The sequence below is a fragment of the Carassius auratus genome, chromosome 40 (genome assembly GCF_003368295.1).
Source record: "Carassius auratus strain Wakin chromosome 40, ASM336829v1, whole genome shotgun sequence".
Lineage (NCBI taxonomy): Eukaryota > Metazoa > Chordata > Actinopteri > Cypriniformes > Cyprinidae > Carassius > Carassius auratus.
Genome location: NC_039282.1, coordinates 5,655,608 through 5,680,172, shown reverse-complemented (window position 1 = coordinate 5,680,172; position 24,565 = coordinate 5,655,608). Strand labels below are relative to the sequence as shown.

The 24,565-nt window shown below is 33.6% G+C and overlaps 1 protein-coding gene across 4 annotated transcripts in view; it reads right to left on the bottom strand.

Moving 5' to 3' along the window:
- The window catches only part of LOC113058367 (cell adhesion molecule 1-like), a 183,806-nt gene that overhangs the window by 42,306 nt on the left and 116,935 nt on the right, over positions 1 to 24,565 (bottom strand). For all 4 annotated transcript variants that reach the window (XM_026226198.1, XM_026226199.1, XM_026226200.1 and 1 more), the window contains one exon: positions 4,111 to 4,257. In XM_026226198.1, coding sequence (XP_026081983.1) covers positions 4,111 to 4,257 — 147 coding nt within the window. The remainder of the gene's footprint in view (positions 1 to 4,110; positions 4,258 to 24,565) is intronic.

Sequence of the window (24,565 nt, the reverse complement as noted above, 5' to 3'; positions counted from 1 at the left end):
GGCAATTGCCTGCTCTGCCTGTAGGTAGCGCCAGCCCTGTCTGTACCACTCTGTATATTTTAATGTTTTGTGTTTAGTAAAACCTTTACATTTCCCCTGAGAAACTGAGTTTACATTAAATGCAATTGACCTCTCATCTTATTTTTCCATTACCATATCCCCTTAGGGACCCTTTGTGGTGCAAATGGATCATTTTTAAATTCAAAAAACAATTTTGATATTTCACCTTTAAGCATGATATGTAAATGTATTTATTTATTTTTAATTCATGAACCAAATTTCAAATATTTGAAATACTTGTTGAAAAATATTTTTAATTTTTTTTTTCTTTTAGATTTTTGTTTTTAAACCACCATATTGTTTCAACCCTCTTAAATATTTTACTAAAGGCTTTAATTTACAAAAAGATAATATATTTAAAAAATCAGATGAAATACACTAATAGTTCCAAGTGAATTAGGTTTTTCACTCTGTACCACTCACATAGTGAGTACTCTGTTCTATAAAGTAAAAAAAAAAAAAAACACTGTAAAACATTTTTTTAGAATTTTTTTTTACAGGAAAATACAATTTTAGTAGTTCTACTTCAAGATTTCACATTTCATTTAATGTATTACCATGTTATTGTTTATTACATTTTCTCTAATTTATAATTGCATTTTTTTTATGTACAGTTAACCATTGAATAGAATAACTTTTGGATTTCCATTGACAATCAGATTCAAAGATCAGAACTAACGTTTATATAATACTACATCACAAAGTTCTGGAGAACTTCATTTAAATGAGCAAACTCAAAACTCATTTTCAAAGTTCAAAAAGTCAAAGCTCTAATTGAGCAACTCCATCAGAAGTTTAAGACCTTTGATGATGCATTTTAAGAACCTCCTCTTAATCCCAACCCTGAACCTGGGAATCATTTGTAAGTCTCCTTCCTAAGAATAATGATGAGGGCAGCTTGTTTTGAGCAGAAAGATGGTGGGCGGAGAATGAAAGGCCTGAATTTCTTAGTGTTCGGACTGAATTGCAATTGACATGGGGAATTTATACACTATACATCAAACAGATCTATGACTTCAGACTTAAGGTAATGCCAGAGGACTGTAATTTTTCTACATCAGTACAGTGCACCTGTCGAAGTGCTGCAGAGGTCTTGGAGAATATGAAGGATACAAATCTCTGCAAAGCAAACCTGAAAATGAACGGGGCTCATTAGAACACATTATAAATTCTAAAGCATCATAGTCCATAAGAGGTTGACAGTGAGTGAATCTGATTGTTCTGTGTCCCAGCTGGCTTGAGATGCTCTTCAGCTGTCCTAGCCTGCGATCTCAAATTGATGGAGAATGAAAAGAGAAGGGGCGCAGGAAAATACATGTAGCATGTTAGATGCAACAAATACAAATTGAATTGTTTTGCAAAACAACAGCATATATCTTCTTACATTTAAAAAAAAAAAAAAATTGGGGAGAACATATTGTCTCTAATGAGGGAATATTAACACATATGAATCCTTCTGTTGTCTTCAAGACAATTTTACCTGTTTTTGGAAAGGAATGTACTGTAAATACCACATTGTGTTTGGACAAGATTTGTGACATTGTCAAAAACATCTAAATAAACACAAATTAAAGCTGCAAAGCCCATAGAAAAGAATGACGGAGGCACTATATATTTCAGTATTCTGCATTAAACAATTTGCATCCCCCAAACAACAGTGCGTTTGCATTTAAATGTAATTTCCTTCCCATCACATATTTTTTTTTCCATCACCGTCTCCCCTTAGGGGATCATTATAAAGCAAATTTATAGTTTAAAAAATGTTTTATTTAAAAAAGAAAACAAATAAAGTGTTCCATTTGATCCTTTAAAAATCAAACAAACAAAAACAATTATGCTTATGCATGCTGTATATGTACAAGTTTATTCAAGTTCTCCTGAGGTAACAGGCTCTTTTATTTCATCCTAGAACACTGCATGTAAAACATCAACGAACAAACAAACAAGTAAATAAATACATAAATAAATAAAAACACTGCTTTACTTTATACACTTAACATAATTCATTTACTAATGGCAGAACAATACAAAAGTTATTATAAACTATACAAAATATTATAAACTGCCAAATATGATTGAAATAAATGACAAATGGGACAAGCTGTGTCCCAAAGTTCTTTAATATTTAGAAAAAGAAAAAGAAAATCATAAAAAAGAAAGTGAGACCTGCTGTACCCTAATAATGAAGGTGTGAAATTTTAATACCTGCAGTGTCGGTTACAGTTTACCCAATGAAGGAAGTTTCTTAGGAGAACAGAAGAATAACAGTTTGCTATACATACAGTACTCTATAACATGAATCCCAAACAGTTATCATCCTCTTGGATTAATAGTATTAAAATTTAGTTCACTTTTAGAGTGTACTGAAAGGAAAGTTCACTAAAAAGAGTGACAAAAATATCTTTCAGTGGGGAAATGCAATTTGTAGCGAATATCATTAAGTCTTGAGAAAATGAAAATGACTATTTCTCCAACCATCACTGTTAAAGTCACTGTTTAATTCTAAGTTGCTCTTAAAAGGCTTACAGAGCAGCTCTAGCGTAAGTGACAGGAAATGAGAACAGCGGTCTGAATGTAATGTGATAAAACCTTAGCCATCGCTCCACGGCGGCAACAATAAACCACTGCCGAATCATAATGCTAATATATAACAAAGCACACCGTGCAATATATCATCGGCCGACATCCACAGGTGCATGCTATATACACTAAGACACATTCACATTCTTGTGCCTTTTTAAATGCACAGTGCCAGCCATCTGTGCTGAAGGGATAAAACTATGAATTGTTCAAGTGGTCATACTTCTCACAAACAGAGCTGGCAGCCCAGTAAACATTAGACAGAATAATACATTACAGCATTAAAGAGATTGAGGGCTGAGCATCCCTCCAGTCACATCCATAGAACTAATGTCAGAGCTTGCAGCAAGAACGCTCACTCTCCATCTCTTTCTGTCTATCTTCCTCCCCTAAACCCCAACCCATATCCTGCCCTTCCCTCTCTTGCTGAACGCATGGATCGGAAAGCTTATGTCAGGTGTAACTTGCTCTAAAATATGCCCAACAGGAAAATTAGGTACCACCAACACATTAATTGAATTAAAGTCATGACAGAGTTCCTACCTGACCTTTCATCAAAGAGTTCTTTTCTCACTTGAATGTTATAACGCAACGTAAATGTGTTTCTAACTCCAACATTCAATCATTGTGTTTCTATGTAGACAGGGTTGTAAAAATAACTCAGTTTCGCCTGAAGCTATGAAATCTTAAAAAAAAGCATTGCTGACATATGGCCATGCATAAATACAGAACAAGCATTAATCCCAATAGCAACCGATACCATAAAACGTCTGTTTCCACAATGCACGATGCTGTTATCATAGTATTACTCTAACATTTACTTGTTAAGACGAACAAGACATCTACAAATACTTCAAACGTCCTTGAATATTTACTCAAACTGCAGGATATGGGATCCCGCGGAGAGATGGGCCAGCTACACATGTAAATTGCATTTGAAATGTCATGAAATACCTCTGAAAACGTCGATCTGCGTATCTTAGATTACTGTAGGAGTGATTCGTTCGCTTCATAGAAGAGAATGAGTAGGTTATTCCCACACATTAACTAAACTAGGTCCGGATCATGGGTCAGACTGTCACTTAGCAACTCATCAAGGCCCTTATTTAGCAGGGAAGGCAAGATTATATGCTTTGCATGCAGAGCACCGTTGAGCTTCTAAACAATCTCAAGGCTGGAATCTAAACGGTCCGCTCAGAGGACTCTAATCAGGCTGACACAATTACACTCTGTCACTCAATTATTGAAAAGGACCTTGTCAACAATGCAATGCCTTGCTGCTCCTTTAAACGACAGGAGACAGGCTTGGTTATGCCAGGGTGCCAACTTATGAATTTGCATGGGGTTACAGGGATGTTTTGGTGCGTAAAATCGGAATGTTCTGCAAAAAACAATACAGGCTTTGGATGGATTATGATATTTTCTGCCGTGAACTGAAGTGAGGATGAGAGAGAAGTCAGTACTGCTTACGTCTAACGTCTCTGAAGTAGATGGTCTGTCGGTTGGGGTTGAGCAGTTGGATGACGGAATCGTCGTTGTTTTTCACTCGGCAGCTGATGATGGCCATCTCGCCCTCGACCACCGAGACATTATTCGTCACCAGGTTCTGACCCTGCACTGTAACCCAGAGAAAACACATAAAAAGACTTACAACACAGAGCAACAGAAGTATAAAGCCCATTCATTTTCATCATATGGGATAACATGAATACCTTTCGAGAAAGATGTACGAGAGCTTTGAAATGGCTGAGCATAAGTCAGAGTGATTGAGATTTTTTGAATAGTTTAAAAAAGTGTTCCTAGTGAAGATAATTCTGTAAAAAGAAACCCACCAATCAGAGTAGACGCTGTTACCTTGGAAACAATAACAGATGATCAGCAAACACTTCTCATTTCCATGAAGCATTGCTTCAATTATGTAATCAGTTCCTGTACAATCTAAATGCTATATATTTAACAACATATATTGCTATATTTAATTGCTATTTTATAAAAAATATATAGAATTATACTTCATATATTTTTTATATTTATAATATACAATATAGTTGATGTTTATTGCATATATATGCATATATATGATGTTCATTGCTTTTTATTGCGGAATTTTTAAACTCCTTTTGGAGAAAATAAATAAAAAATCCACTTCCGGAGCCAAGGCCACTAAAAAAAGGAGCATCACTGCAACACCTGAATAAGGTTATTACATTTGCCATGTCTTATCACAATCTGGATTGTAATTACAATGTATCCGCTGAACACATTTTTTCTAATTTGGCTGTTGCCTTGCTATTCAGTTAGAGAGGCAATCATGACACTCTTTTCTTAAGCACAAAAAACCCAGAAAATACTATTACAATTCAGATCCTGTTTCAGTCTGCTCTTGTATCATGAAATTGTAAAAGTTGAGGCTGAAGCTGAATAGATGACTGCCATGATAATGCGAATTCTCATGAGGAAGCCTTTGAATACTGATGTTTTTGCATAACACATGCATACATTTGCAGAGTGTGAAAGAAACTGAGAGTGACACGCAAATAAATATAACAAGCAGCAACGTTTGGAGAAGCATATAGAAGTCGTGCACGCATGCGATGTTAAGATGTACAGGCTGGGTTCGCAGTTTGGATGTATTGATTTTACAGTGTTGTGTATTTGTGGTGTGTGTGGAACTCCCCGGCTACAGGACTGCAGCTCTCAGCAACCGAGAGGAGAAGGCTGGTAATTGCTGCTCACGGCAGAACTTTATCAAAGCTCTCCATCTAAACAAGCTGATGGAAGCTGGCAATCAACAGTGGCTCTCAACAGCATAATACCCAGACCTGGGCGGCAAGCTCTGCCAACACTCAGGCAAACACAAAGTATCTGATACACTTCACTGCAAGCCAGTAACAGCTGATAATTAGAGGCTGCATCACTCCCTTATGGTTTACATACAAAATGGGGATCCATTATACCTTGCAGGTTAAGACAGCAGAAAAGCAAAAGTCACCTTGCTCTATATTTATACCCACAGAGTCGAGAGGCATAAAAAATGACCAAAGAATGCTTTTAAACACTTTATCCTGACACGCAGAGTAAACACTACTTTTAGCGCCGCCGTGAGACAACAGCCAATGCAAATTGATATGGTTGAGCAATCAGATGCCTTCAAGCGCTCATGACATTTACAGAGACCTGCAAAAACATCTTAATTTCCCCACTACAACTGTGACCAGCTCAGCCACGCATGTCCCAGTCAAGAGCAACAAATCGGCATGGAAAAACATCACATTTAGCTTGTCCTCCCGAGTTGTGAATGTTGGGGATGATGAAGCATCGTTCACTCCATGAAGGAACATTAGCCGTCAGGCATGCTGGGAGTGTTTGTGAGACCACAGAGGTGCTGTACTGCCACAATCTGCGTCCATGGCCGATGCTAAACATCCGTGAAGTCAAGTTTCACGCTGCCACAATCATGTCAACCAAGAGAAAGGAAAAAGCACTAGGTGGAAGGCTCAGACGGAACTGAAAAGGCTCATAAAAAAGAGTTTCAGCGCGTGTACATTGTTACAGACTGATGCTAGAACTTCTATAAGTGAGCCCCAAAAAAGTATTTGGACAATTAATAGGACAGTTCATTTGAGAATGAACATTCTGTCATCATTTACTCAGCACCATCATGTAGTTCTAAATCTGTATGACTTTTAACCTACTATTCTTCAGGTGGATTTTGGTGACTTTTGTTTTATGTTTTCGTTTAAAATTCTCAGTGCTCACCAAGGCTGTATTGATTTAATTAAAATATAGTAAAATCAGTAATATTGTGATATAATAAAAAAGGGCATATTTTATATATTTCTATATTCTAATATGTTGATTTGTTGTCAGTTTTCATCAATTACTATTGGTGCTTGATTATTATTAAGGGTTCTTGCTGTTATCAATGTTTTATCTTACCCAAACTTTTTAATGGTAGTGTGTCATGGTTTCTATAAAAAAGGTAGGCAGAAAAGACTGTTTTTTTTTTTGTTTTTTTTTCAAATAAATTCAGTGTCGGTGAGCATAAGAGACTTTAGGTGGACTTTGTGGTTGTCAAATGTCCATAAATGAACTGCATCTGTGGTTACTCTTCTAGCAGCTCTGACAAATACTTACTTCATACATTCACTAAATAGCATCTTGAGGCTAGTAGGTCAAAAGTCACTGCAAAAAGGAAAGTTGTGAGAAATGTTCCCTCATCATTTTACATTTTCTATTTGGTGGACTGAATTTCATAAATTTTTAAGCGTCCAAAAATGACAAACTTTTTGTTTTGTACTTCAACATTAAAGATCCCAAATCAACACAAAAACACACAAACACACACACACACACACACACACACAAAATGGGGACATTACATTGACTTCTATTGTTTTTATATACATATACTGTAGTTATACACTTTTTAACCTAAACCCAACCCTAAACCTCTCAGAGAACTTTAATGATAAATGATTGTTTCCTATATTTTTATACCATTTGTACAAATGAGGACATCCCCAAATGAAGGTTTTTGGTATTTTGTCAGGTTTTGCTCACTTTTGGGAATAAATTTGTCCCGAAAATATGGCAAGGTAGGTACACACACACACACACACACACACATACACGTCTATGTTACTAAGAGGGGACTATCGCTCTACACTGACCAGGAGGGGACCAGTGTTTCTGGTCATTTTTAAGAAACAAAAATTACATACAAAATTTTCATTTGAGGTCTTTTTTCATAATATAACTGAAAAAATGCATTTTTAATTTTTTTTTAAAAACATGCCAAGTGGGGACCTGAGTGACGTCTACCTATCCAACAGAGGACCTCCATAGACTGCAATGCAACTGTGTGTGGAAACATTAGGGCAATTGTACCAAGTGTTTCTTTACAATCTAACTGTATTTAAATGCAACTCTAAACTTTGAAACATTCACACTATATCTCCATTGAAGAAATATTCTAATAGAAATCCAAAATGTTTAATAAATTAGTATGACATGCAGATATTTTCGGGGCTTGAGACTAATACAAATACACTTCTCAATATATGAATGCAATCACACAGATAATAAGACAAAACAAGCAAGACACTATAGTTAATTTGAGGATAGCTAAAATAAAGAGCTCTTTAAGGTAACAATTGCATGTCAATACTTTTGTCAGTAAAGAGTGCATGTGTTAGATAAAATGAGTTTGGTCCCCAGTTAGATGGTGACGTGTGACGCCTGTTAGACTGAATCACCTCTTCTTACATCACAGACACATTAACATTATATGTTAAGTTAAGAAACTACATTATATGTTAACTTAAGAAACAACATTATATGTTAACTTAAACAATATTATATGTTAGCTTGCTGCATTGAAAAATTTCAGTTGAGTTCAGTAAAACACAAATAAACAAATAAATAAATAAATAAATGTAATGTGTTAAATGTAAAGGCAACCAAACAGATCACGTCATACTTCACCATCTAACTGGGGACCGGTTTGATCTTGGAGGCCAATTTTTTTTTTTTATTTCTTTTTTTTTGATAGATAGATAGATATATAGATAGATGGATGGATGGATGGATGGATGGATGGATGGATGGATGGATGGATAGATGGAATAGTGCTAATGTTGATCTGAACACTTAGGTCCCCTGTTAAATGGTAAACTGCGACATCTCTTTGGTTGCTTTGACATTTCTTGAAGATTTCATGTTGACTTTGAAAATATTCAATTGGCTAAATTTCTAAATCAATGTCACAATCAACATATATTGTAACATTATATTATCATCCTTGCCATAACATTCAGAGATGGTGAGAATGTGAATTATTACAGCCAATCAGGCGTCACACTTCACCATCTAACAGGGGACCAGTGTGCTTTTTTTTTAATGCAACAATCAATATATAATTTTGAAAAACTGACATATTATAACCAAAAATTCCTCATAAAGTAAACTACCAGTAAATTTGATAAAAATTATTCTGACAATAGACCTGACCATTTTTTGCTTAAGTGCTATCTGATATTATCAAGATGAATTTGTTCTGACAGGTTAACTCTGAGTTCTTGTCATCTTTTATTACCATTATCTAAACTATAGCAAATAAACTGTGATAGCGTTTGAAATGTTCAAGGTGTCTGAATAAATGTAGTTTTTACTGTATACATACACAATATACGTATATGTACTTATAATACTGACACATTGAGAAGTGTCATTATAGTTAGTTTGTTAGTACTTAGTTTCTTTATTTTTCAAATAATAATAATAGTAATAAAAAGTAGTAATATAATTAGAGTTAGCCAGCTGTCAACAGTTCAAGGGCAGAGGTAATGCCTCTTATAATTAACTATATATATATATATATATATAATTATTATTATTTTTTTTTACATTTATTTGACATTTTCTTGGCTTAACCCAATACACTTCTGAACGTATGAATGCAATCAAAACCCATTCCTGAGAAGGTCCTATCAGTGATGATAATTTGATCAGACAGATAGACAGATGGATGGATGGATGGATGGATAGATGGATAGATAGATAGAACAGATAGATAGAATAGTGCTAATGTTGATCTGAACACTTAGGTCCCCTGTTAAATGGTAAACTGCGACATCTCTTTGGTTGCTTTGACATTTCTTGCCAATTTCATGTTAACTTTGAAAATATTCAATTGGCTAAATTTCTAAATCAATGTTACAATCAACATATATTGTAACATTATATTATCATCCTTGCCATAACATTCAGAGATGGTGAGAATGTGAATTATTACAGCCAATCAGGCGTCACACTTCACCATCTAACAGGGGACCAGTGTGCTTTACTCTAGAGAAATCACCACTACATGCACAGACCTGTTGCTGTGTATGTTTAGCATGTACAGTTTAGTCTGTGTGGAATTGTTTTTATTATTTGACTTTTTTTTGTTCAACACAAACAAAAATGACCCTCAATGGCCGATTAGAAACATCAAAGGAGGATTCGTTGTAGAGTGTCTGACAAAATGAATGTCTTGTAATCTATAATGTATGTTCACAGCCAAGTGATCCCGCGATCATTAAATCGAAACATGTACGCGTATTTAAAAGCAATTTTAATACCCCGCATTTTGAGAGTGACTCCCTGATGCTCGCAAGTTAGGTTTGATAACATATCTAGACTGTTATTAGTATGTAGGCTATAACAGGTTTTGTAGTTATTTATAGATCTGTTATCTTTCTCTATTTGAACTTTGAATATATAGAGAGCACTTATTGTTTCTACTTAATACGACTATTATGTTATTTGTTATGTGTTTATTTGTAAGTTCAGTTTGTGAAAAGAAGTTCACTTTCAGTCGGTCACTCTCAACGTCACATCGGTGATGACCGACACATTGTGATCCTACTTCTAGAAGCTCATAATTCATGTACGGTTCCAATGTCTAAAGAGACTCAGATAAAATCATGCAGGAGAGAATCCAGGCAGTTGAACAAAACCTTTTACACAGCTTGAGTGTTGTTGTTTTTACTGCATATGATAATTCATACTCAGAAAGTAGAACTGAAATTATATTGATTACAAGATGATTTTTCCAGTCAAATATTTTTAGACCAGAAGTTGCTCATTAAGACTCCTTTTTTTTGTATCTGTAAAAATCTTGTCTTGTGGCTCGAGTTAAGTGTTGGCATTAATGCTAATCAAACAATAAAAGGCGATAAGAAAAATAATTACATTAATTTCTCAAGTAAAGCATTATTAGTTTGTTTAATTTACATCAACAAAACAAATTTATGGGTTAAAAAGAGCAGAAAGAGCTCTTTAAGATAACAATTGCATGTCAATACTTTTGTCAGTAAAGAGTGCATGTGTTAGATAAAATGAGTTTGGTCCCCAGTTAGATGGTGATGTGTGACGCCTGTTAGACTGAATCACCTCTTCTTACATCACAGACACATTAACATTATATGTTAAGTTAAGAAACTACATTATATGTTAACTTAAGAAACTACATTATATGTTAACTTAAGAAACAACATTATATGTTAACTTAAGAAACAACATTATATGTTAACTTAAGAAACTACATTATATGTTAACTTAAGAAACTACATTATATGTTAACTTAAGAAACAACATTATATGTTAACTTAAGAAACAATATTATATGTTAACTTAAGAAACTACATTATATGTTAACTTAAGAAACTACATTATATGTTAACTTAAGAAACAACATTATATGTTAACTTAAGAAACAATATTATATGTTAGCTTGCTGCATTGAAAAATTTCAATTGAGTTCAGTAAAACACCTTTTAACTATGCCACTTTAGCTGTTTAACACTGACATTTTTCAGAGGCTCCATTTTTAGGGTATTATCAACATTACCATTATATTCAGAAATAAATAAATAAATAAATAAATGTAATGTGTTAAATGTAAAGGCAACCAAACAGATCACGTCATATTTCACCATCTAACTGGGGACCGGTTTGATCTTGGAGGCCAATTTTTTTTTTTTTTTTGATAGATAGATAGATAGATAGATAGATAGATGGATGGATGGATGGATGGATGGATGGATGGATGGATGGATGGATGGATGGATGGATGGATGGATGGATGGATGGATGGATGGATGGATGGATGGATGGATGGATGGATGGATGGATGGATGGATGGATGGATGGATGGATGGATGGATGGATGGATGGATGGATAGAACAGATAGATAGATGGTGCTAATGTTGATCTGAACACTTAGGTCCCCTGTTAAATGGTAAACTGCGACATCTCTTTGGTTGCTTTGACATTTCTTCAGAATTTCATGTTGACTTTGAAAATATTCAATTGGCTAAATTTCTAAATCAATGTTACAATCAACATATATTGTAACATTATATTATCATCCTTGCCATAACATTCAGAGATGGTGAGAATGTGAAATATTGTTAAATGTAAGGTCAGCCAATCAGGCGTCACACTTCACCATCTAACAGGGGACCAGTGTTTTTATTTTATTTTTTTATTTACTGCATTAAAATCTTCAGTTGGCTCCAGTAAATTAAATGAACTGAATGTCTTTTAACATTTGCACATTTGTAGATCCAACTGAAAATTCTCAACGCAACAATCAATAAATAATTTTCAGTTTTGACCTCCATGTGTGTATTAGTGTCAGGTGTTGTATGGACAGCTACAATAAAATACTTTAAGCATTGGCACTTTAGTCGTTTAACACACTACCATTTTTCAGAGCAGCACTTGATTTAGGGGCTCCATTTTTATTATCAACATTGCCATTACATTCAGAAATAGGCAGAATATTCTAAACATTGATGTGAAATGTAAATTGTTAAATGTAAAGGCAAGAAAACAGATAACCATTTGGATCTTTGGAGGTAATACATACATACATATACATACATACATACATACATACACATTTATGCATCTTTCACTGTCCACTTTTCCAGGAGCCTTCATTTCCTCAAAGTAGATCTTGAAACAGTGTTCCATGACTTTCCTCTCTGTTTCTGACCAGGGCTTTCTGGGTTTTGCTATTTAACAAAATTAAAAGATAAAAAATATATATAGTGAATAAATATATGAATGAATGAAAAAAATGTAATGTCAGTAATACATACTTTACAAAGTTGAAAACACGAAAAGACAATGATCTTCAGCTCTTCAGTATTGTTTATGGTGAATGGATCATACCATTTTGATTTAATGGCACTAGTGATTTACTGATGTGTCCAAGACTGAAGTCTGAAGTCTTTTCTGAGCTGGCAGCCCTTATTTCAGAAAGATCATCATTTGTGTCACTATTTCCTGAAACCACATGGACATTGCTGTAGCTGTTTTTGGTTCATATTTGATAAGACCAGTGATCAAAATTAACACCAGTATTTATATCTAATCATTTGAATGCTTATTGTAAACTCTACAATAAGTCTTTGCACATAGTTTTGGCTTCCTGAAGGCATTCCACAATAGTAGGATGCTCTTCCACTGATTTGCTCAGCATTCTGCTTAAGATATTGTTTGTCTTTCATCCCATTGAAGACTGAAGTTACTCGTTCTGACATGTAGAGACAGACCAAGTGGATCCTGGGTGGAGGGTGTAGTTGTCTGATGAGGGTGTTGCTCATCCGTCAGGATGTAATGGACCAAGCATCCTGCTACCTGTAATACAGAAGATTCATTTATAACAATCTCTAGTAATGGCCACCTGACTAAGCTGTACAGAATTAATAATGATATTGTTATGAACGCTGAAAGTGACATGCAGAACATTTCAACAAGTGCTCTTTTTTGTAAAACTGATTTTAATTAATGCTTTAATTGATTATTTTAATCATATTTGTTACAGACTAAAATTTTATTATTGCATACATTAAACTTTTTGACTTGCATCCCCTTTTATACTCAAACCCAGACCCAAATTAAAAGATGTAATTCATGTAATAACACACTAGTAATTAGTGATTAACCTAACATTTTAAGGATCCAGAATTGTGCATTAGTTAAGAATAAAGAAACCAGTAATTAATTATTAACTTTTTCACAATTATTGAGTGGCACTTACTAAGTGATATTCAAGTTTATTGACCAGAATAAGCCAATAATTATTGATTAACTAATGCATTATTCTGGATTACCAATGCATTATTCCCTTAAAATAAAGTGTTTTTTGTTAAGTGTAAAGTTTCACTTTACAATAAGTCAGGTCAATTCAATTTCTATTTATAGAGCACAACATTAACACAACCATCATTGATCCAACGTGCTTTACAAGAAAAGGTTACTTTAAAAGCAACAGAGATCAAAAATTAAAATAAAAATATGTATATATACACATTTAAAAAAATTAAAAACATACATCAAAAGAACTGTTCACAGCATCACTCAAATGCAAGGGTGTAAAAATGAGTCTTTAAGTTTGATTTAAAAACACTGAGTGATGGACAGGACACATTAACTAACAATGAGAAATACATTTGTTTAAATATTTAAGCTTTGTTAACATTAAAAAAAATACAACTGTTTATTTTTTGTTAATGTTAGCTCAACTACATTAAATAATATTTATTAATACATTATTAAAATCAAACATTGTATTTGTTAATGATGAAAGTAATGTTTACTAACATTAATAAACACTTTAAAAGTGATTTTCATGTTAACTAGTGTTAACCAATGACATCTTATGGGAAAGTGGTACTATTTTATGAAATATAGTAAAGACCATACCAATGCGGATTGTTTTTTCTTCACTTTGATCAGTAATCTCTATTGTGTTGTAGTGCTATCAGCTCTGTTCACGCTCTCTCTCCCCCACAAACATCACACCTCTCACAGGATCAACACACCTAACCAGTGAGTCTGGGATCAGGAAGACTGGTTTAATGTTTTTAAAAGAAGACTTTTCTGCTAATCAAGGCTGCATTTACCTGATCAGAAATATTGTAAAATGAATTTAAAATTGTGAAATAGTATTACAATTTGAAATAACTGTTTTCTTATCGAATGTTCTTTAAACTGTAATGTATTTCTGTGAAGTGCAGCTGTATTTTCAGCATCATTACTCTAGTCTTCAGTGTCAAATGATCTTCAGAAATAATTTGAATTAGCTGAATTGATGTTCTTTTATGATCAATTATTATTGGTTCTCAATCATTAATAAGGATTCTTATATTATCAGTGTTGAAAGCATCTTTTCCGTCTTCATAGTTTTGTGGAAACTGTGATATATAGTACTTTTTAGGATTATTTAATGAAAATAAAGTTCAAAATTACAGCATTTATTTAAAATAAACTGAATAGACCTATATAGAGATATCTATAGATATATTGTCTATATATACAGTACACGTATAGAGAGAGAGAGAGAGAGAGAGAGAGAGAGAGAGAGAGAGAGAGAGAGAGAGAGAGAGAGAACTTACTTTAAACTGTGATAATATATCACTATTATATAGTTTTCACTGTACTTTTTATTATTAAATAAATGAAGACTTGGTGAGCAGAATATTCTTTTAAAGACATTTAAAAAATCTTACTGATCCCAAACTGATTTAAGATTGTTTGTAACAAGTTTGCCAGGTTAATTCCATTATTTTACATTAAAACTCAAAGGAAGTTTGACTACTACAAATAAATAACAATTCATGAAATAACTCAGAAATATGAGCTAATTGAAATAGAAATGTACCTGTCTCCATGGGCAGTCAGGATCTCCGCAGTCCAACATCATTTCTTCTCCTTTAGTGATGTTTGTGGTCCCAAATGCACACAAATGTGCTCTTTTCTGTTCATCAACAATCTGTTGGTCACAAACACATACACACGCACATATTAGCTTTAGAGAATACATACATTTATGATACAAGTTTAATATGTGTGCCAGTTGTTTTCGAGTTCCAATGATTATCAATATTTTATATTTTATCAAGTATGATTATCAGTACATTACAATCTTTATAACTGTGCATCAAAATTAAAATACACATAATATTCAAGCCTCTGATTATCTATAATTTCTGTTGTTATTTTTTCACACTGCACACTATGAACAAGTAATAACATTGCACAGTGCACTTCTTGAAATTCATAAGCTACTACGCCAAGTATTTAATTAATATTTGCAGTCATACAGTATTGGAGACAGAGTCTTAAATGATAACTTACCTTTCTCTTGACTCTTGACTGAAATATGTCTTTATCTTTCCCAGATGCGATGAATTTCAAAGCGTCCTTTTCAGGACAGACTCTTCTGGGTCTCATTTTCCTGTGAAATATTCAAGATTTTTTTAGGGTAGGCTACACTGCATTTGCCAAAATGAAAAACAATATTTAGAAACAACCACAAAAAAAATCTATCAACAAATGAACAAATATATTCAGTAAATAGAGATTAAACAGCACTAACATTTACTAAGAGACTACATACAAATTTTAACAGTCTGCTTGCATTTTTGGCAGACATTTATTTTTTAAGGCTACCATTTACATGTTATCAGAATCTAAATTCAGAATATATAACTTACCTTTTCAGTGTTGAATGGAAAAAAGAGATGAGAAATGGCCTTAGTAGGCTTTGTTGTATGTGGTCCCTTGTAGGCAATGTAGGAATCTCAAAAAGCAGTTTGTCCTTTAAGGTTTTGGAATTTTATTTCACAAAAAAACTAAAAAATTCAATGTAGATTCTGTCAGGAAAAGAGTATATATACAACCCAACCCAGCTATCTGGAGCGTGATTGGATGAGACTCAGTTAGTCCAGATACTGTTGGTACTGTTGCTGTGAAGGGGCAGGTGATAATGTGGAGACATTAATGTTATTAGCATATAAGAAGAGAGCACAATCAGTTTACCAGACACTGCTGGGGGAACTGGGGGATGTGGGGATTCTTCAAAACAAGTCACTTTGACCGGTATTGGTTTGCTTTTAGATTATGTAGCTTGAAAAATAATCAGGGAATTTTTTTTTTTTTTTTTTTTTTACACTCAAGGGCATTTAGTGCTAGAAAGATTATAAAAGTATTAAAAACTATTTGTGTTGTATTCAAAGTCTTCTGAAGTCATACAATAAGTTTATGTGAAAAGTTTCAACATTGAGGTATTAATAACTGAAAATGATTCCACTCCATAAACACAGTCATCATAAAATACAGCTGAATTGAGTTTGAAATAAAAGACATCAAAACTGACGTAATAAATGTCCCTGTCCACAGCGTTTGTCTGTTGATGCAAAGGTATCTCAATGAAACCAGTGAAATACCCTGCACATGGAAAAACTGCACTAAATGGACAAACTAAACATTTACGCCAAGGGCTCCTGACCAAGAGTCAAGGATTGAGAAAGAGTAAAAGACGGTCCCCAATGAGACTGTGAATTGTGACGCCTGTTTGGTTGCCTTTACATTTATCAATATTTCATATTCTGTTTATCTATGAAACAACAATGTTGATAATAACACTAAAACAGCCACTCTTTCCATCAGAAATAGTTAAACTTAAGTAAAAACATAAGACATAGAGTGACTCGTCAGGTAGAGATGCAATGCATAAGAGAATGGCCAGCACGCTGATGACTGGTCATACAGAAGCTGATCATACAGAAGCTGATCATACAGATGACCGGTCATACAGACCGCTTCATACAGACAGTGATCACATCCTGATGTAACCCATCGCTCTCCAGCTGGAGGAAGTGCTGCTTTATAATCACAGAACATTCACTCACTATTAAAGTGATTCTGGCTGCTAGAAAGGAGAACATATCCTTCAACATGAGTAAGTTCTACATTTTCTAATCACTTATTCTACAAATGTTGCACCTATGTTTAAACATGTTTAACAAAACTGTCTTTCCTTTTGTCTTTTAAGAAAAGTCAAGTCAACAGTTCACATTGTTCACTCTAAACAAGAATTTCACTTCATCAGAAAGTTCAGTCCTCAAGAAAAAAGGTATGTTGCTACTCAACATATTTTGAATATAAAATGTTCTGAATACAAAAATATATACTCCCAAAAATGGAATTGCCACAATCAACAAGAATAATAGATGTCAATCTCATTTCAAGACAAGTAAACCTCTTAGTGTTAGTGTATATTGATTTGAATATCTTTCAACCAGCTTTAACGTTTAAACCTGTGAGTTTTGGCTGTCCATGTTAAAGACTGGAAATGTAACAATAAAATAAACATCCTATAAACACATTTTTCAGCAATTATGGAACCTCCAAAGATTTGAGCCATAATTAATAATTTGTATTGTATATTTTCTATCGGCTGCATGCAGAATCTGGATTGTTGGGACAGCTACATTCGACGTGGTGAAAAGCAAGCAAGGGAAACCATGGGCACCAATCTCAGTGTGTCCTCCCAGGTCCAGTGGTTTGGGGTGACCTCCTTCCTTTCTTCCAACAGTGTCTTAAAGAAAGAACTGAACAAATGAAGATTATGCTTTCTTCAATCCACCCGAGGCACCACTGGAGGAAAGGTGGACAGAGTCAGGAAGTTTGTGAACAATGTGATGGCCAAGTTTGTTCTCTGTTTTAATGGAGCATTGTCAATCATCCACACACAGTGTTTGACAAGCCTGAGCTATATTTAAATGATGAGGTTCATTTAAGCCCTAAGGGAAATGATATATATTTTTTTACTGATATTATCCAGTGTTTGAGAGACCAGAGACCATAAACCTGATGCTGGATTGGTGCATGTTATGGGAAAGAAGGTCTCCTGTATTTTTTAAAAGTACCCAGCAGTGTGTTCAACAAATGCCTGACTTAATAAAAGTATTCCCCGGACTTACTGCTATGATCTTATTTTATTTATCTAGCATTTAAAAATAAAATAATATACAATGCCTAAAATATAAACAGCTTCTTTGCAAAAATGTTGAGTTTCAACCTAAATTTTATAATAATAAATTAATATCTGGTATAATTAAATACTATTTGTATCATTTCATTTATAAATTACACTTAAATAGACCTGCTTTCTTTTCTGGGCTTTGCTTGTATGTCCAGATACCTGCTCGCTGTGAGAGGCCAGGTGATAATGTGGAGACATTAGTGTTATTAGCATATGAAGAGAGGAGACCATCAGTTTACCAGACACTGCTGGGGGGACTGGGGGTGTGGGGATTCTTTAAAACAAGTCACTTTGATTCAGATTGATCTGATTTAAGATTATGTAGCTTGACAAATAATCCGATTTTATTTTACTTTTTTATAATGCACTAGCCAGGAAAGACCATCATACACATTGTAGATACTGATATATATATGTATGATTCAATGTTAAGTTCTCCATTTTGTTCACTACTGCATGGTCATTTCTACACAGACTAAACTGAACATGCTAAACGTACACAGCAACAGGTCTGAACCTGAACTGTACTACTAACGTAAAAAGATTAAGAACACCGCATTTAAAGTCTTTTAAATCATTGATGCAACTTATAAAAATTACATTTTCTGAATGAGGAATTGTTTTATTTTTTGTGTGGCTTAACGTCGGGTTTTGAGTAGAGTTTTCTATTGAAATTATTAATTTTAAGTTTACTCCGTGACGTCACGTTGTTGTTCTAATCGACGTTCAGAAGAATCCATTCAACACGGCGGATAATCACAAGCGACTGGAGCAAACTTATGGAACAACTTGTAAGTACATCAAAACAATTGTGAAAATGTCTTATTGAATATCACGATAAAGGGATGTTTTTATTTTTGGGAAATGCTGTCTTTACACAGCGCCCAAGCGCTTTTGAATGCGCATTGATTTGGATTTTATTTTAGCATCAATGCTTACAGTATGATGTTAACGTCAAAGAAGGACACTAATCTTAACGTTAGCTGGCATTTCATCACCAAACGATTTGAATGTCACTGATGTTAACTGTGATGTTCAGGGCTGCGTTTCTCAAAAGCATTATGAGCAAGTCGATTGTTGAGACCATTTGGTGTCAAATGTTTCTACACTCATCCTAGCCATACAGTGCTTTTTTGGGGAAATATCCTGGTAAACGTGTGTTTGTTTGTTTTTTGGTCTGTTTTTAAACAACTAGCTTCTAAGAGTACTAATCCAAAATTAGGTTTAAGCTTATACATAGACATGAATATTGTAATATATTAAAATTACAAAAGAAATGTACAAACTTGTAGTAAACCTTTACAAATCTTTCTTAAACTGCAGGCTGAGCTGGATGCTGAATATAACAGAGTGAGCCTCAACACTTCAGGTAACTTCTGTTGAGCTGAAGAGCAAACCTAACTTAACAGGACACAGACTTGGCTTTCTCTTTTCCAATGTCAGTTAAACACTTTACTTTTTTGTGGTTTTCTAGGTTTCACCATATCAGAGACCTGCAGGATTTCACAGACATTCATGACAGTCTAAACGTCTGTTCTTCATGTGAGGGCAAATCACAAACACTAACTGCCTCCATCACCGTTTTTTTATTATTATAGTTTTTTTTTTTTACATGATGTCAACATTAAGGAGCCCTTCATGCTTTCCCAGTGTACATGTGTGAGAATAAATGTTCTTTAGGACATAAAATGTAAGAATTAAGTGCCATTATAGATCTGAAATGAGAGTGGTGGAATTATGACGTCAGAGCGGTCCGTTGCATTGAGATTTTCATATGTTTTTTTAATGGAGTTTTTCAATTTATGAATAAAATAATGCCTGTGGTAAAAATAACTTGACGATGCTTCTATTTATTTTCTACAGTGTAAACTGCACACACTCACAGCCTAAAACTTTCTAATTTAAATTAAAATAAATTAAAAATTTAATTTATGCATTTAGCAGAAGCTTTTATCCAAAGCGACTTACAGTGCATTCAGGCTATCTATTTTTACATATCATGTGTTCCCGGGGAATCAAACCCCCAAACTTGCGCTTGCTTGCTTATTTTTATTATTTTTTGCTTATTTAGCTATTTATTAAAAACATGGTTTTTCAAAAATGAACATAACTGCTTCAATATTTGTGTCTGATGTTGTCTACACTGGATGTGACACGATCCCCATCAGTGAAATGATGCTCGTTCTGTTTATGATCAAATTTACTGACACTACGTTCAGATGATGTGACACTGTAGTGTGATGTCATCAAGTCTAGACACACTTTCAGCTCAGCGGGGCACGGCACAACTCTCACGTTCGGTGTAGACACGGTTAGACAGTGTCTGCTCTATTACAAATAATTTATATTTAAATCAATCAATAAATAACCTAAACCTGTGGCATTACAAGACAGAAAATATAGCCTAGAAAATATATTTCCACTTGCTCTGTCCTCCGTCCATGACACTGTTTCACTGCGGAGCTGCAGTTTAATCTGAAATCTGAGTGGATGGTTAGATGCATGATATATATATATATATATATATATATATATATATATATATATATATATATATATGTATATATATATATATATATATATATATATATATATATATATATATATATATATAATCTTGTCTCAGTTTTAAATTTGACTGTTAAATTATAAAGAATGAAATTTTAACTTCTTTTGAACTACTTCTTTGTCACCTGAATATTGATTTTAAGTAGGGGGAAAATCAATTAAAATTGTAAATCAGATTTTTTTATGAAAAAATTAGTTTTTTGTTTGTTTGTTTTTTAGGCCATATCGCCCAGCTCTAGAACGATCCCATGGTGAATTACTCTTCTGGGTTCTGATGTTAAAGTTCCCCCCACTCTGTTGGCATTACATATAAATGTCTACTTTAGTCTCTGACGGAGGAATTGAGCGAGACATCACTGACACAAGCCCCTCTCCTGCTGATTGTGTTATCATGGACAATAAAATGTCCTGCAACACTGCAGCTGTGATGAGATGATCTTCCAGTGTTTCACATTCAGAAATACACAGATCGTGCGGTTTAAAAAAGGCTGAATATTTTTTTGAGTTTTTGATTCTTTTTTTAGTTAGTATTTGTAATTTATACATTATTTGAGTTGCTTAATTATTCTTTTTTTTTTTTTAATTGGTGTCCACAAAAAAATTGAGTATTTAGAACTTATGGGTTTTTAGAGTGTAGAAGTGATGTGACTAAACTAAAGCACACTGGTCCCCTGTTAGATGGTCAAGTGTGATGCTGGTTGACTTTACATTTAGCATCTTCACTATCTGTGCATGCAACGCCAATGTTGATCATAACACTAAAATACCCGTTCAACAAACACTGTAAAAAGATTTTAGGGTAAAAAAATAAAACCATATTAATACTGCTAGTGAACAATCAAAAGTAATTTAAGTAACTTTTAGTAATATAAGTAATATACTAATATACATTATAGTCAAAATTGTGTATAAAGACAGATAATATGTGTAACTCATATGTCATTATTGCATTCAGAAATAATGTAAAAAAATGGCTAAATAGAATTAAGCTTAGTAGGCTTCTCATGGCAAAATCAGCCAAATAGACGTCACAATTCACCATCTAACTGGGGACCAAAGTCATTCTAACAGAATCTCTTGTGTGTTTATTTCCACACTGCTTAAACTCTCAAGCGTTCTCAACCGGTCACATATTGACAGAAAACACTGTTTATCCACATGCAGGCGCTTCATGGCTTTGAATGAGAAACCTTTAGCATCAATATGCAGAATCTATGGGCAAATGTTATTTCCTGATGAAATAATATATTGGGGTACACATACTCATGGACATTTAGTGCAAGAAAGATTATAAAAGTATTAAAAACTATTTGTGTTGTATTCAAAGTCTTCTGAAGTCATACAATAAGTTTATGTGAAAAGTTTCAACATTGAGGGATTAATTACTGAAAAAATTCCACTCCATAAACACAGTCATCATAAAATACAGCTGAATTTGTGTTTGAGATAAAATACATCAAAACTGACGTAATAAATGTCTCTGTCCTGTAAGATTTTTTTCAAGCATTTTTTACAACATCTGCTGAATAGTTAGTAAAATATGCTACTCATGTCAAACAAAATTGTTTTTGACAGAAAAAAGTTGTGTTTCATTAAACTCTAAATAATGTAAAATTTGCATATTAAACGAATAAAAACTAAAAACACCGTAGTCCACGATAAACCCTTTAAATTGAACAGTTTTCGTCAGTAATAGAATTGTTGAGTTTTAAGCTCCAGAATCTTTAAAGTGCGTTTGTTATTCGAGAAAGGGCAAATCAGCCAGACATGTATCGCACATCACCATCTAACTGGGGACCAAAACTCATTTTATCTAACAAATGCACTCTTTACTATTAAACGTACTGACCTGCAATTGTTACCTTAAAGAGCTCTTTCTGCTGTTTTTACCCATACAATGTCAAAAGATTTGTTGGTGAAATCTGAAGTGTAAATTTGGTTCAATGATGTTCAATAATTTTTTTCACTTAAACAAAATCAGTTAATTTCAATGTTTCCATGTTTAGGTCACCATTTTGTTCACTACTGCATGGTCATTTCTACACAGACTAAACTGTACATACTAAACATACACAGCAACAGGTCTGTGCATGTAGTGGTGATTTCACTAGAGTAAAGCACACTGGTCCCCTGTTAGATGGTGAAGTGTGACGCCTGATTGGCTGACCTTACATTTAACAATAATTCACATTCTCACCATCTCTGAATGTTATGGCAAGGATGATAATATAATGTTACAATATATGTTGATTGTAACATTGATTTAGAAATTTAGCCAATTGAATATTTTCAAAGTCAACATGAAATTCTGAAGAAATGTCAAAGCAACCAAAGAGATGTCGCAGTTTACCATTTAACAGGGGACCTAAGTGTTCAGATCAACATTAGCACTATTCTATCTATCTATCTATCTATCTATCTATCTATCCATCTATCCATCCATCCATCCATCCATCCATCCATCCATCCATGCATCTATCTATCTATCTATCTATCTATCTATCTATCTATCTATCTATCTATCTATCTATCTATCTATCTATCTATCTATCTATCTATCTATCTATCTATTAAAAAAATGCACAAATTGGCCTCCAAGATCAAACCGGTCCCCAGTTAGATGGTGAAGTATGACGTGATCTGTTTGGTTGCCTTTACATTTAACACATTACATTTATTTATTTATTTATTTATTTATTTCTGAATATAATGGTAATGTTGATAATACCCTAAAAATGGAGCCTCTGAAAAATGTCAGTGTTAAACAGCTAAAGTGGCATAGTTAAAAGGTGTTTTACTGAACTCAATTGAAATTTTTCAATGCAGCAAGCTAACATATAATATTGTTTCTTAAGTTAACATATAATGTTGTTTCTTAAGTTAACATATAATATTGTTTCTTAAGTTAACATATAATGTTGTTTCTTAAGTTAACATATAATGTAGTTTCTTAAGTTAACATATAATGTAGTTTCTTAACTTAACATATAATGTTAATGTGTCTGTGATGTAAGAAGAGGTGATTCAGTCTAACAGGCGTCACACATCACCATCTAACTGGGGACCAAACTCATTTTATCTAACACATGCACTCTTTACTGACAAAAGTATTGACATGCAATTGTTATCTTAAAGAGCTCTTTCTGCTCTTTTTAACCCATAAATTTGTTTTGTTGATGTAAATTAAACAAACTAATAATGCTTTACTTGAGAAATTAATGTAATTATTTTTCTTATCGCCTTTTATTGTTTGATTAGCATTAATGCCAACACTTAACTCGAGCCACAAGACAAGATTTTTACAGATACAAAAAAAAGGAGTCTTAATGAGCAACTTCTGGTCTAAAAATGTTTGACTGGAAAAATCATCTTGTAATCAATATAATTTCAGTTCTACTTTCTGAGTATGAATTATCATATGCAGTAAAAACAACAACACTCAAGCTGTGTAAAAGGTTTTGTTCAACTGCCTGGATTCTCTCCTGCATGATTTTATCTGAGTCTCTTTAGACATTGGAACCGTACATGAATTATGAGCTTCTAGAAGTAGGATCACAATGTGTCGGTCATCACCGATGTGACGTTGAGAGTGACCGACTGAAAGTGAACTTCTTTTCACAAACTGAACTTACAAATAAACACATAACAAATAACATAATAGTCGTATTAAGTAGAAACAATAAGTGCTCTCTATATATTCAAAGTTCAAATAGAGAAAGATAACAGATCTATAAATAACTACAAAACCTGTTATAGCCTACATACTAATAACAGTCTAGATATGTTATCAAACCTAACTTGCGAGCATCAGGGAGTCACTCTCAAAATGCGAGGTATTAAAATTGCTTTTAAATACGTGTACATGTTTCGATTTAATGATCGCGGGAACACTCAACGGTGCTGAGCGTACATTATACATTACAAGACATTAATTTTGTCAGACACTCTACAACGAATCCTCCTTTGAT